This window comes from Vipera ursinii (assembly GCF_947247035.1).
Source record: "Vipera ursinii genome assembly, chromosome: 7".
NCBI lineage: Eukaryota > Metazoa > Chordata > Lepidosauria > Squamata > Viperidae > Vipera > Vipera ursinii.
In genome coordinates this window covers 651685-667870 of record NC_139521.1, presented here as the reverse complement: position 1 = coordinate 667870, position 16186 = coordinate 651685, and the positions used below count along the sequence as shown (strand labels likewise).

Below are 16186 nucleotides of genomic sequence, written 5' to 3'. Positions count from 1 at the left end.
GAATCCCTCTGGTCCCAGTCCTGCTAGCACTGAAGACGTGGGGGAGACGGTAGGAAATTTGCTTTTGGGGGCACCAGGAGTTGTTTGGGTAGGGGAGGGTTTTTTTTAATCTCGTAAGCCATCCAGAGTCTGAGATATGCAGCTATATTAGGAAGGAAGGAAGGAAGGAAGGAAGGAAGGAAGGAAGGAAGGAAGGAAGGAAGGAAGGAAGGAAGGAATACTTACAGATTTTTAATGTCAACAGCTCCACGGAAAGCCTTCCTTGGGATGGCGTGTATCTGGTTTTCACTGAGGTCTCTAAAAAGATAACAAATAACTTTTCAATAGTTCTTTTCATTTAAGAACAGCTATATCAAATCAAGCCAAACAATTAACTCTATTTGTACAGATTGCTTTGTATTCTGAGAGCTTACCAATTGCCCCTTCCCCCGTACAAAATCCACCCAGTAACACCCAATTCCTACACATAAGGGACATTTGAGGAATATTTAATCATTCTTTTTTCCTTGTTGGTGGAGTTGTGTGTGAAGCCAGGAGATCCTCGTGGATGTCTGGCTACCAGTCCGTCTGTTACTCATTTAGCACCACCCAGGAGGCACGTGTAACTTGTTCTAACTTGTAAATATGAAGTGCTTTTAATTCTGTGTGTGACCAGCCATACGCTAAATAAATTCCTTGCTGGTTGTGATATTTTTTCTAATTTATAATAATTTATCCTGTGTGGAATTTGGACCAAGCCCTTCCTCAGCTCACATTAATATTGGCAAAGTTAGTTTCCCCAAAATGCTTGCTATTTGTGTATTTCGCTTCTGCAGTGTGCATTTGTGACCTTTACTTACTACCTCTAGGTTGGCACTGAGTTTGTTTCCTTTTAATACAATTTTTAATGGAGTTCATAGTGGGTGGGTGATTAGACTATATTTCACACAGCGATATCTCTCTGTATAGATAGTTAAAATAGATTAGAGAAACACACCCCATCTCTCTCTCTCTCTCTCTCTCTCTCTCTCTCTGTGTGTGTGTGTGTGTGTGTGTGTGTGTGTGTGTGTGAGAGAGAGAGAGAGAGAGAGAGAGAGAGAGAGAGAGAGAGAGAGAGAGAGAGAGAGAGAGAGACTGTATTCTTATGCTTAATTTTGTTTCAAACTGGAATTCAGGAAACCCCAACTTTGTTCAGACCCCAGGAAACATCATTTACTCTTCGCTTAAACAGGTTGCTCCAATCCACCAACATATTTAAGCCTGTAAAATGGGTCGACAAGCCATTTTACTAAAAGAAGCCAAATTTGAAAAGATCTTTTTTTGGGGGGTGGGGGTTGTCTAAACATAGCTCTATAGATTCAGAGGTAAAGCTGAATATTTTCTATTCCCACGAAATGCTAGAATTCGCCGTTTCTTAGAATGAAAGGTGAAACAAAGTACACATGTAAAAAAAAGGATTATTAAAGCTTAAAATTTAAGAGGAAAAACAAACAGGCCATAAAATCTGCCTCTCCAATTAGATACTTCTCCTCTTTCAGTTCTCCAGATATTTCCACTGCTTCTCAGATATCCTGCTAAACCATTCAAAATGGAAAGGACAACGAGGGTGTGTAACTGGGAAATGCAAATAATTTTTTTAAAAAATCACTAAGGATGACATTTGTAAAATGCTCTCAACTCTGGAGGGAAGGCATTGAATTTTAGCTGAACCTGGGTGCAAGTGTTTACTTTAAGGTTAACATTTCCTTCCAGAAAACGGAACCCAGCACAGAAGTTATACAGAGAACAGTTAACACGTAGTAAATAATTTGCTACATAAAACAAAGTTTTATCCCCGAATTTACAATTTACCCTGGAAATTACATCCCATTTTGATTAATTGTTGAATTTGTAGCATTGCTACACAGACTGCAAAACATATTTATGAAAGTGTGTATTAGTTTACATTTGTGTATGAGAGAAATTAACTGGAGGATAAACTAGAACAAACACCAGCTTGCATGCAGATTTTAGTAATCTTGCAAATTTTGAGACTGTTCTCAAACAGCAGGCTGTCCGAATCCAATTCAAAATAGATGATGCTAAATTTTGAATTCATAATGAAAAGTTCTAAGTGAATAGTCACCATGGATGCCATTTCTGCACTTTGTGAATGAACAGAGAGACCTACGAGAAAGCTCTTTGCGATGAAGTCAGCTCTGCACTGCAGCTATTTTTATTACTCGCCCCCCCAATATCTCAGTCAGATACGCAATTCACTTTTTACAAAGCACAGAACGCTATTATTTTAATTGTGTAAATGGAAATTGCCGTGTGCAGTAGTGAAAATCACGCTCCTCTAAAGTTGGGACAAAGGACCCCTTTTCCCCCTGAACAGTTAAATCAACATTACTTTAAGACAATAAATTTTCCGTGGTAGGCATACCTGCTTCTAAATTTAATTACTGGTAATTTTATTTTCCCTTTATGGCTTAACCTCTCTTAAGAGACTGATCAGTAGTGCCATAAATCTACAAAAGCCTTCGATACTTTGCAGAGACTGCCTGGTGTGGAGGAAGGAATAAAGGTCACAGTAGAAAGCAGGAAGCAAACTCAGCACCCGACATGGAAGCCTTCCACGTCGCAGGCAGTCCTCAACTTACGACTAAAACGGACCCCCAAATTTCTGTTCTTAAGTGAGATGCTTGCTAAGTGAGTTTTGCCCCGTTTTACAACCTTTTCTTGCCGCAGTTGTTAAGTGAATCCCTCCAGCTGTTAAATTACTAACACAGTTGTTAAGTGGATCCGGCTTCCCCCATCGACTCTGCTTGTCAGAAGGTCGCAAAAGGGATCACGTGACCTCTCCCCCCCCCAGGACGCTGCAACCGTCATAAGTACATGCCAGTTGCCGAGCCTTTGAGTTTGGATCACGTGACCACATGGGGATGCTGCAACGGACAATAAGCCCCTTTTCCGGTGCCCTTTTAATTTTGAATGGTCACTACACGAACCGTTGTAATTCAGACTATCGGTGCTGTCCCGACAATAGAAATTTAATGTCTAAAAAGAGTCCCACGATGAATGGTAAAAAGCCACTGGCTCCAAAAATGGTCTTATAGTCCACAATCTCCCGATGCCACTTGCAAAGCCTTTTTAGATGATTGGGACAGAACTTTCCCAAAAGGTTTTCTCAGTTTGCAGAACCAGTTTGTTTGTTTGTTTAAAAAAATAAACAAAGGGTGGGGCTCCCGAATGCTAACATGCCCTTTCCACTCTACCTTCCATCGCATAAAAATAAATAAAGGGACAAAGAGGAAATCAGCCAGCCGGAAACCCAACAGAAATCAGTCTAAGAGAAATGCTGAGAATCTTAGGATTCTTTCAACTTGGTTTGCTTCTTGCAACGTTTCACCGCCAAAGTGGTAACGGAAAGAGGGACACACAAGGGAGCAGAACCTGCTGACCATTTATGAGTGGTCATCGGTCCACCAGTCTCGATCTGGGTTGCTGCTGCATGCAAAGCCAACAAACCTAGGAGGGCTCAAGCCTTCAGACTCCTAATGGGGCCGGTTCTGTTTTCTGAAAAGCTGCTGTTCCGCTTAATACTCTAATTCTTGAAGTCATTTGACTGCAACACTTTTATATCGATATTATAAAGCTACATCTGGTATTAACTTGGAATTCTGTGTCTATCTCCATAAATTATGATACGGCGAGGTGCATGTAACATTTCCTTGTAATATATTTGCGCAACATGGGTGAAAGAATAAAGCTAGCTTGGGAACTAAAATAATTCTCTAGCATTGACCGGGGGCTTGGAAGGGATCTAAAGCTCTGGGTATTTACTATAATTCAGAGGCTATTTTACTGAACACCAAACCTTTTTCTTAAGTTCTGGAGTTCACATTTTTATTTTGCAGTCCCTGTAATGTAACATTGGTGAAATACAAACTCGATAATGTTAAAGTCTCCTATTTATTCCTGGAATAAACTGTAGTGGCATATTAGTAATTCTTGAAGTAGATCAATTCCATTCTCTGATGTCTCCAGAAATGCACTTAGACTAATTTTCCGAGAGTGCCCAGCATGAAACTGCTTTAAGCAGGCCATAAATATTATTCATTATAGAAAATTAAATTCTTAAGCAGATTTACTGTTCATATTGTAAAAAAGTTGCAACGGTTCAGGAAAACAAATAGTGATTATGATAAAAAAGAAGCAAAGCAGTAAACATGATTTTCAGAAAAATCACACTCCGAGACAGACAGAGCAGCCTATGCAGTTTTCCATCTTACAAAATGCAACGTTATGAATAACTATTAAGCGCGTGATATATTATTAATCAACCCGTCAGAGAAATTTGATTTCTTTTTTATATAAAAAACACAACTAATTAAAGATGCTTTCCTTATATATCTTCAACAGACTTCTATCCCATTGCTTACTTATTATTACAGTGTGCACAAACTTTTGTAATACTGATATATGGAAAACTGACGTGTGAAATAATGCACTGCCTTTATACGGCACAACGGCCGATAGCAAAGACATATATTTTTAAAATTCTACATTCGGTAATGATAAGAAAGCTTTGATTTCAGGTTTTCCATGAAAGTTTCCCATTAAAACATCACGATAAAAAGAGGATGGCTTTTTTCAACTGAAGATCTGCAAGATAGCATGATTGAAGGGAAAAAAATGTTTTTTTTAATTTTTTTACATGTTGTCTCTAAGCCGCTAGCCTGCTGCTTTGTTGTTCTTGGGAATACTGCCAAACATGAATTGTGTAAATTAGATTTGAACTGTATTGTGAAATTTTCATATTTTTTGCTATTTTTATGCAAGACTTCCCGGACACCTGAGAAATTTCCTGACAGTTAGAACAATTAACCAGTGGAACAACCTGCCTCCAGAAGTGAAGAATGCTCCAACACTGGAAGCCTTTAAGAAGAGACTGGACAGCCATTTGTCTGAAATGGTATAGGGTTTCCTGCCTGAGCAGGGGGTTGGACTAGAAGACCTCCAAGGTCCCTTTCAACATCATCATCATCATATTATTATTATCATTATTATTAATAATCATCGCACAGTCAGCCAGATGTTCAGACTGGATTTGGCCTTTTTGTCTACCTATCGAGTTCTTACCAAGGACCCGGGATAGGCAGATCTGGATGTTTGATGGTATTACAGATCTCGTCGCAGGATGAAAGCAGTTCCTAGTAAGGCCGCCTTTTGCAATTGACTGATGGCAAATTTGTCAATGCCAATGGTATTCAAGTGGTTGTTGTTATTATTATTATTAGTTTTCTTGTTGTTGTTGTTATTATTATTACAAGGGTAAAAAGGTTGACAAAAGTTATTCTACAGGATTCATAATTCTGAAGCTGTAAAAGAAGTTCCTGCTTTTATCCAGGAATGCGGTGTCCCTCATAGTGTACACTTGCACAATAAGGCAGGTGGAATTGCTCTGAATTCAGGGCAGGCTTTTCCTTGCAGGAGGAGATCCAATATTGTTCTCGCCACCCGGGAAGTTCCTTGCCCCAGATCCTGCCCACCTAGCGGTTCGGAAGCAAGTAAACGTGAGTAGATAAATAGGTACCACTTTAGTGGGAAGGCAACAGCGTTCTGCGCATCTTTGGCGAATAGCTGGCCACATGAGCAGGGAAATCACCTTCGGACGACACAGGCTCCCTTGGCCAAGAAATGGAGAACTGCTCCTGGACAGAGATGGACCGGGGAAATCTCTACCTTTTTATATTACAACATGAAAAAAGGGACGGGGATCACTAATCTGCTTAGTGAGAAGGTGAGGTGGAAAGCTGACAGTTTGGGGAGAATGCAAATTGACGAGGAAAACAAATTCTCAAAAGCAATGTTTCCCTTAAAAGTTTTAAGTACAGTTACCTCTGGATCACGATCCTAAGAGCTGTGCTGCAAAAATATTAAACTTTTTTTTTTAAAAAAAGATGCAGTTCCAGTATATTTTTTAGTCTTTGGGGGATTGTCGTATTGTGCCAAGATTTGATTAAACTTTTGGAGAAAAAGACAGCTGCAAATTTACTCTCCGGGAGACGGGAGGAGATGAATCCAACACACTTTGGCTGGAAATGAAGCTGCAGCGTACAAGTTGTATTCCTGTATCTCCCCACATGTGTCCTAAGGAATCTTAGGCATCACAAAGCCCAGGACGAGCATGTGTTGAAATTTAATTATATAGAAAGCCAGGGCAGACAACTTCTGCCGGTTGGAATGTTTTCAGAATTAATTGATTTTATGGCAAAGCCCAAAGAAAATTAAATTAAATTATATATTGGAACATTTTCATTAGAAATGGATTTGGAAAAATAAAGCGGAAAAAGATGGAAAGCTTTCTACAATTAGAAGTGACAGCTGCACTGCTTTTCCCGAGCTTTTAAATCACTTCAGTAAGGGGGATCTGTCCAAAGAGTGAGCAAAATGCATTTGTTAAAAAGTCTTCTCCGTTTACTCAGCCTTCGTGGCACAGTATTAGTAAGGCCGTATTAGTACATTCATAAAAGCTGCACCACGGAGCCAAGTGCCTCCACGGCATCGTTCCCTAAAGTGCTGAATAAGCAACGTGCCTAAGAAAATGTATGGCCTGTGATAGTTGTGTTCCATCCCTTCACACTTCATTTGTCAGCATAACTTCCTGCTAATGTTTTAACCAACACTGTATTTATAAAAATGTTACTTAGGCAGATGTTTGTAATGCATCATTTTAAGTAAACACCAGTCATGCCCTAATGCCTATATATTTGTATTTTGGATGAAGATATTCAAGACAGCTTTTGCTGAACTTAATTTCAGCAGGAAGACCACCCCAACTTGGCCTATTAGGAGAGTTTACAAGAGTCCATGGGACATAGAACCATAGAGTTGGAAGGGACCTTGGAGGTCTTCTAGTCCAACCCGCTGCTCAAATAGGAGACCCTACATCATTTCAGACAAGTGACTGTCCAGTCTCTTCTTAAAAACCTCCAGTGATGGAGCACCCACAACTTCTGAAGGCAAAGTCGTTCCACTGGTTGATTGTCCTCCCTGTCGGGAAGTTTCTCCTTAATTCCAGGTTGCTTCTCTCCTTGATGAGTTTCCATCCGTTGCTTCTCGTCTTGCCTTGTCTACTCTCCATAGTCCTGTGGGGTTGTCACTACCAGGAGGCACCGCCATCACCGACGGGATGGCTTCCCCACAGCCCGGCTGCTGCTAATTTGCTCTTTTTCCCCTACAGAAAGTCTGTGCATATTTGTGAACTTAAGGTAACGAGATAATAATAATAATAATAATAATAATAATAATAATAATAATAATAATAATAATAATTAGTAGTAGTAGTAGTAGTAGTAGTAGTAGTAGTAGTAGTTGGAAGGGATCTTGGAGGTCATCTAGTCCAACCCCCTGCTCAGGCAGGAAACCCTATACCATTTCAGGAAACCCTATACCATTTCAGGCAAATGGCTGTCCAGTCTCTTCTTAGTGTTGGAGCATTCACAGCTTCTGGAGGCAGGTTGTTCCACTGGTTAATTGTTCTCACTGTCAGGAAGTTTCTCCTTAGTTGCTTCTAGGTTGCTTCTCTCCTTGACTAATTTCCATCCATTGCTTCTTGTCCTGCTTTCAGGTGCTTTAGAGAATAGCTTGACTCCCTCTTCTTTGGGGCAGCCCCTGAGATATTGGAAGACTGCTATCATGTCACCCCTCACCCTTCTCTTCGTTAAACTACACATACCCAATTCCAGCAACCGTTCCCTATATGTTTTAGCCTCCAGTCCCCCAATCATCTTTGTTGCTCTTCTCTGTACCATTTCTAGAGTCTCGACATCTTTTTTACATCGTGGTAAATCAGAGCCAAAGACTTAATTCTTCTCTCAGAGTAGCTCTGTAGGCAGCGACGGGGTGAGTCTGGTGTGGATGGCAGCAGAAGACAATGGTGGATTGTCCACAGCCCTCTCACATCTAATGCTGGCTTCCATAAAATTATCATTTTTAAAAAAAGTCCTTCTGGTTACAAAACTCTCATCGTAGACATTTTCATTCAGTATTGTCACTTTCAAGGCAAGCCAGATGATGGCAGTTGTTACAACTCATCTGCCAACTCACTTTAGGATAAAAAGGTAACAACACCGGTACAAATGGAAGCACATTTAGGTACATAAAATAAGAAATGGGAAAGACACAGAATGCAGTTTCTTACAGGGCTGCGGGAAGGACCGTAAGTAGCTGCACCCGTCTAGATGACCTTGGTTGCCCTCAAAAAGCAACGTGGGAGGTATTTACTTAGTTGTGGCACCGAATAACCAAATCAACGCAGCCTTAGACAGAGTAACGTTTCTGCTTGTGGACTTCAACAAGTGTTATGAAAAACATGACACCACCAGCCATTAACCCCTAGAAACTTCAGCTCCCACATTTTTTTCTTGTTTTTAAAGTTATTTTATTTATCCTGTGGCACATTCGCATCGTATTTCAGTAAAAAGACACACAGGGGTAAAACACAAAACCTTCTAGGATCTCCTGCCTGAGCAGGGGGCTGGACTAGAAGACCTCTGGGGTACCTTCCAACTCTGTTATTATATATATATATATAATATCGTTCCTGCAAGTTCTTAATGCAAGCTTTTTTCCAAGGATTGTGGGTAACTGACTTGCACTTCCAGAGCAATTCAAATACAGGCAGTACTCAATTTACAACCGTTCGTTTAGTCCTCAACTTATAACAGCTTGTTTAGTGACTGAAGTTACAATGGCACTGAAAAAAAAGTGAGTTTTGATCAGTTTTCATACTTACGACCGTTGTAGCATCTCTGATCAAAATTTGGACCCTTAACAACTGGTTCAGTGGGGCAAAATGGGGCAAATGGGGCAAAACTCTCTTAGCCACAGAAATTTTGGACTCCATTATAGCTGTGAATCAAGGACTTACCGTGGTTCATAAAGATTAGGATAAATGTATGCACTGACTTCATTTCATTAAATCTGGATGTCAATACAATCTCTAAAGATTATAGTTTATATAATGTAATCTTTATAAAGACTCAGGGTTTTTTGGCTTTTTAAACTCCTTTTGTATTGATCAGGATTTTATTTTTTATTTTTTTACATTGGAACACCCTCTGCTAAAGATTTCCGGATTATCAAATAAAATTAACTACAGTATATAACTTTCCTCTCTCCAAAGAAAAGCTTGCAGCAGTTTATGTTTTCAATGCCCAAATAAAAAGGAAAGAAACTTTATTTTTGAAATGCAATATTACAGGTGTGCCAAGCTCATTACTTTGACTTTGGTCCAAATGCAGAGCTTACGAAATTTTCTGTCTTCCTCACTGACCATCCCTGGAACCTAACAAATAAATATGACAAACTTGTTTTTTCTATTCCATATAGTGCAGACGTGTCAAACACAAGGCCCGGGGGCCGGATCTGGCCCGCAAAGTGGTTTCATGCGGCCCGCGAAGCCATCCTGGAAACAGTGAGGGAACGGCCCCCTCTGCCTTGGCCCTGGCCCAGAGACCCTCCTTCTGCCAGAGACCCCCAGATCTCTCCCACTCCTGCCCAGGCCCCCATAGGCACCCTTGATGCGAACGATGGAGAGCTGGCCACGCCCACCCAGTCAGCCATACGCACTCTAGCCACGCCCACCCAGTAGGCCACGCCCACCCTGGCCATGCCCACCCGGCCCCCTGAGGGCAACCGCCATGCTGATGCGGCCCTCAATGAAATTGAGTTTGACACCCCTGATATAGTGCATCCCAGATAAACAACAGCAAAATTTCTGTGGATTGCTATCAGACTTGGATTTTACTGTATATATTTAAAAAAGGAAATAGCCCAAACTATTTATTTGTCTGCATATTTCTTTCCTTCCATTTTTCTGCCAAGAATTATAACGTTAGATTTTTCCAGAGGGGTTCGAGCTGGCCAAGTTTCATATGAATACTTTCGAAAGGTTTTGCGCAAGAACAGCCGGCCGGGGTGCGTTTTGCGACCCGTTGCTCTACTAGGGGCTCAGCTTGGGCGTCCGGCAGGATGTCAAAAGAAAGGAAAGGGACAAGGTGCCTTTTATGGACTGAAGGGAAGCTTTAACTTCTGAGGAGACGGCAATTTGCATTTTCTTTTCAAGGTTGGGTTTGTTTGTAGGAAAACGGCGGGCCTTTTGCAAAAGAGGCGCCTTGCAAAAGACTTGCAAAAGGCAGGGAACAAGGCTACTTTTAAAAAACAACACTGGAAGTTTATTATAAAAATTTGCTGTAGTCAGTTCTTTACGTTCTTCAAACCGAGAGGAAAGAATCAAATCTACCGGTTAATCTTCAACGTACAACAGTTCATATTTAGCAACGGTCCAAAGTTACAACGGCACTGGAAAATGTGACTTATGACCGTTTTTCACCCTTAAGGACCGTTGCGGCTTCCCCGTGGTCACTTGATCAAGATTCAGAGGCTTTGCACCTGGCATGTACTTGCGACGGTTGCAGTGTCCAAGGGGGGGGTGTCACATGATCCCCTTTTGTGACCTTCTGACAAGCAAAGTCTGTGGGGGGGGGAGGAAAGCCAGATTCACTTAACAACCGTGTTACTAACTTAACAACTGCAGTGATCCACTTAACAACTGTGGCGAGAAAGGTCATAAAATGGGGCAAACAAATGTCTCACTTAGCAATAGAAATTTTGGGCTCAATAATGGTGGTCGTATGTTGAGGATTACTCGTACATAGTCAGAAAGGTGAAACAAAGTTTATTAAAATAAAACATTAAAAGCATAGGATGAATGAAAAAGAGAGAGGCCTGAAGTTTTGTGCTCTGTTCTTTTTTTTTCCAGAAAAGCATTCAATCTAAGAATAGCTGAAGGAATGAAGAAATGTAAATAATGGTCTATTTTTTTTCTGAAAATCTTTTAAGTAACTATTTGTATATTGTTTTGCTTTTGGGTTGTTGGGTGTTTTTTTTTGCTTGTATGTTTTACTTATCCAATTAAAAAGAAGGGAGGTTTAAAAAATCAATAGATTTTTAGATTACATCTTTTTCAACAAAAAAGTAATATTTTTAAATCATCTTGTTGTGTTAGAGATAAAATGAAATCAACACTCTATTTAAATATATTGTCCCATTTGGGTAAAGGCAATTACATGTATTACCTCAACCTTGATATTTAATATTTTTCTATGTTTATATTCTATTTCAATCATATGAGAGGTTACTTCTGGACAAAGAAATGAATATAAAATCAAAAGATGTATTGTTCAGCACTGGGAACACAAACATATCATTCCAATCATTCAACTGTTTAAAGAATTAATTAATAAAGTTTAAACATTGATGTCAGTAGTAAATCATAGCCTCAAGTCTATCATATCTATTATTTATATCTCTATCTATCTATCTATCTATCTATCTATCTATCTATCTATCTATCATCTATCATCTACCTATTTATCTAATCTATCTGTCTTTATCTATCTATATATCTAATCTATCATCTATGTGTATTTATCATCTACCTATTTATGGCTGTCTGTCTGTCTGTCTGTCTATCTAATCTTTGTCTGTCTGTCTGTCTGTCTGTCTGTCTGTCTGTCTGTCTGTCTCTCTAATCTGCATATATGTCTAAATCTATCTATCCATCATCTATCTATATCCTCTATCATTTATCTATCTATATCATCCTGGGGAATTCTGTGAATTAAAGTCTCCGTGTCTTAAAGTTGACAGAGTTGAAAAACACAACTGTAGGAGGGGATTCAAACATTAGATTAGATGAAATTTCACAACTTTGCGATGTATTAATCCGAGGAACAGCATTCCTTCCTCCTGGAGTTGTGGGTATCCTGTCCCTGCTGATTTCCAAGCAAAGGTTGGGCAAGACTTAGCATGGGAGACTCATAGGGTTCCTCCAGGCTCCATTCCAACCCATAATTCTACGCTGCAAAGGTAGGCATAATTTTACCAAAAGAAATAAAATGAAATGAAAATGTATTACAGGGAGCTTTCAGTGCTTCACCCAACGCAGAACAGCTAGATGTAACAGTTCAAAGAACTGTCAGACAATTTGTACTTCAATTTCTATTCTTAAAACTCTGATAAAAATGCTCTGGGGTTTTCACTGGGTCATTTACACATCGAATGAGAAATTGGAAATTATGTTTAAGCGCACAAAGCAGAGTCTTCATTTGAACTGTGGCTAAACACCTTAACAGAGTTCTTCTCACTTTCCAGAAACACCTCTTACCTGATCAGTTAAGACCCTTTTCTTCACATCCCCAGTTGCCAGGCCAAAATAGTGAAGCATCCGAAATAATGCGATATACTCCCAAGATCTTTTCAAAATACTATAGTCAACTGAGGCCTACTTAAGTGGTTTTACGTAATTCCCACGAATTTTCTGACCCATTTTCATACAGGTTTTCACTGAACAATTTTGCAGCATTATGGGGATAAGAGTAAACTAATTATCCTGTTTAAATCCCTTTGCTATGCTTCTAATCCTATTAGTTTTAAGAATGTGTGGATGCCGATATATACATATAGGCATATGCACTCACGTGAAAGGAAATCTGTTACTAAATTGAAGGACTGCTATTTTCATAAAAAGGTAAGATTACTGTCAACCAAGCCATCATAAAAGGTCTGTATTATTACTTTTTAAACATCCCTATGCTACCTGAAAAGGTACAAGCCAGAACTCATGTTCTTGGGCCTTGTTACTGATTTAATCTAAATTTCCTTCACTCCCCATTTTAATGAAGGGGATGATTATAGTACAGTGTTACAGAAAAGCTGTGCTAAAAAAAAGTAATGAAGTAATATTGCAACAGAAATTCCATAGTCCTTCCTCTTTTCAAAAATCCTTGCAAGATTTATGAAAATCCCTTCATTTGAGGGATTTTGAGGGAACTGAGGTTTTGGGTAAAGACTCCTGCTGACCAGTGCTGAGTGAACTTTAATCCCTTTTGCTATTTTATTCAGGGAAGAAACTACATTTTAGTTAGTAATAGGGTGGAAAAAGAGAGAGGTTCAATAGTTACAGTTAATGAAAAAGAAGGAAAGTTATTTGACTCTCCTAATAGATGTATCTCTTCAAACTTCTGCTTTTCTAACAGCAGCCATTCTTTCTTCCAAAAACAAATATTGATTATATAATCACAGATAAATCTGCCTTTCTGGAACCTTTCTTATGTTTCTTTTCTGTTCTTTCTCATCCCCCCCCCCACACAATTCCTGGAAGTACGATTGCATTTTAGGGGAAATGAAGCTAACTTTATTACTTGTCCTTTGTAAAAGGATTGTATAGACCACAGGTCTGCAACCCACGGCTCCGGAGCCGCATGCGGCTCTTTCAGCCGTCTCCTGCGGCTCCCAGTTCTCTGACGTGCAATCCCAAAAAAAAAGTGGGACTAAAAAAGTTCAACCAATCAATTCAAATATGCAGGGTAGGTGCCTATCTCGCCTTGGTTCCACTCTTCAGTCAAACCCTGTTCGAGAAGCCATTGAGATAGAAAAACGCCCCCACAGCATGAATACACGAGATGATACCTCTCGTCTACCAGCCATTTGGAAACCCGCCTTGATTGACAGACGAGGCCCAACCACCAAGAATGATACCAGACCCAAACTCATGATAACATCACATGACATCACCACCACACAACCATTCAAAAAGCAAATCCGAACCCACAACGATAAAGACACACAACCACAAAACAGAAACCTAACTACAGCTGCAACATCAGCCACTTTAAACCCCTCCAAACCACACAATAAGCAAACTGACACCCATTATAAAAACATGGCACCACCACAAACACGAAGCCGAACAAAAGCAGCACAACTCATCAGCTCAGTTCTGGAGCTGGCAGCTGAGACCAGCCCATCCACTCAGAACACCCCCCCACCCAATCAGAACACACCCACCATTCAAAACACACTCCCACCCAATCAGAACACACTTGGTCCCCTACCCAATCAGAGCACACCTCCACAGAACACACCCCCTCTGGCAGTTTAAAAAAGAGGAACTAACAGCCACATGCTTCTCCCAGAAGAAGGAAGCTAAAGCCTGATGATGATGGATGAGACTCCGTCGAAACGTTGCGCCTACACCTTTAGTTCTACGCGGGGGAAAACCCGAAAAACCAAGGATCCATATATATATATATATATATATATATATATATATATATATATATATATATATATATATATATATATATATATATATATATATATATATACCAGCCGGTCAAGAGAAAGTATGAAAAGAATTGCACAAGACGTTTGGCTTGGTGAACCAAGACCAGACCACTCACGCTGAAGAGGGAGGTGGCAGCAACCAGAACTAAATTAGGATCCTAAGTGGGATAATGCCAGGCCATCCCTCCGGAAGGGCATCAGTTTCCAGGTTAGAATTAATGCCCCACCAATGTTCTCTGCTAAGCAGGCCACTTTCCACAAACTTTTCCTTTCCGTCCTGAAATGACTGACTGGGCTTTGGGGCAAAAGTCCCAGCCAAGCCCAGGAGTGCCGCAGGTTCTGTTCACCACACGGGGGCGCTCAAGGCTTTAGAAATGCTTCAAGAGTTCGCTGTGATCATTTCTCACCCTTGATTCCTGAAAGAGAACGAAACACACACACACACACTACCCCAAAACCATGTTGTGTGAGGCCCCTTGATTAGGAGTATTGTTGGTTAATCGCACTCTTATTATTCACTTCATCGTGATTGTCTTTCAACTGCATAGGAAACAGTTGTGGTTATTCTGTGGACATCCGTTTCAATGAGAGATTTCAGATTTTTTAATTATTATTATTCCAAATACTGACAACCTCCAGAGACTTTTATTCTGAATCCTTGTTTTTTTCAGAATGTCCCTTTTCTAAATCAAGTTTTGCTCAGGAAGGCTGTGCCCCAGAGCTTCCTTTGATGAAAAGGTATCAGATGAAATCCCTGCAAGTAAACGCAAAACAAGAGAGGAAAAATAGAATAAAACAGAGATTGACAGACCAAAGTCTGCAAGCAGAAGGAATAGGATGAGGGAAACACACACACACACACACACACCGCCCCACTTCTGGATGAGATCATCTTCAGTCCTAAAAACCCCAAGATCTGCACACAAGGAGAGCCACATCTGGGTGTGTGTGTGTTACCATTGTTCAGATTTCCTGCACAAACATGCTAACTAGGAGAACTCAGAGGTAGACTTCATAGAAGCGTTCGATTTAAATAGAAATGGCTTGAAATATTTAGAAATATAAAGGAAAAGGCTGAAGTTGTATCGCTTTTTGCATTATAAACAAAATCGGAAGTCATCGCTTAAGTTTTCCTTCTTCCTCTCCCCTTTCTACTTTCTTCAGCTTTCCTAACTTTCGTTTCTGTTTGCATTTTATCTCATAATAAACATCAATCACGTATTATTGATTTTAGAAAAAGCATTTGATTTCAGATTTTGTCACAGGGCTCTGTATTCGCTGTTTCTATGCCAAATACGTTGCTTACGATATATTTAAGCAGTGTGTAAGAAAATCAGTGTATAAATAATAAGACAGGAAAGAAGAGGTTGTGTGTTTAATGTAGAGGGTTTGAACAAATTTGGATTCAGGAGGAGACTGGAAAATGTTTTGATTTTAAAGCCTTATCTTAAGCCTTCGAGAAAATTATTTCAAAAAGTTAACACAATACAAAGAATGGAAAGGAAACAGAAGCTGAAGAAGGCAGTTACCAGATCTGTGTCTTTCTCAACAAAATTAATTGCATAAATTGTATAATTTGTATTACTAATTCTTCAGATTTCTATTACTTTAATTGAAAGAATGAAAGGGGGAAGGGAGGGAGGGAGGAAATAGGAGAACAAGAGAAGGGAGGGAGGGAGGAAGGGGGGGAGGGAGGGAGGGAGGAGGACAGAAAGAGGGGGAGGGAGGGAGGGAGGGAGGGAGGAAGAGAGGGAGGGAGGGAGGAGGAAGGAAAGAAGGGAGGGAGGGAGGGAGGGAGGACAGAAAGAGGGGGAGGGAGGGAGGGAGGGAGGGAGGAAAGAAAGAAGGACAAAAAGAGGGGAGGGAGGAAGGGAGGGAGGGAGGAAGGCAGAAAGAGGGGAGGGATTCTGCATCTCGTTGTAAACTCTGCTTCTCTCCCTATATTAAAGTTTGTTCCATTTTGAAAACTGAATATTCGTTTTCCTAGATGAACTGCTGCTGGCAATAGACTTTGGCATCAAGCACAACC

At 40.2% G+C, this 16186-nt stretch overlaps 1 protein-coding gene across 2 annotated transcripts in view; it reads right to left on the bottom strand.

Moving 5' to 3' along the window:
* Positions 1-16186, bottom strand: part of SLIT2 (slit guidance ligand 2) — a 180734-nt gene that overhangs the window by 76117 nt on the left and 88431 nt on the right. For both annotated transcript variants that reach the window (XM_083367610.1, XM_083367611.1), the window contains exon 5: positions 226-297. In XM_083367610.1, coding sequence (XP_083223736.1) covers positions 226-297 — 72 coding nt within the window. The remainder of the gene's footprint in view (positions 1-225; positions 298-16186) is intronic.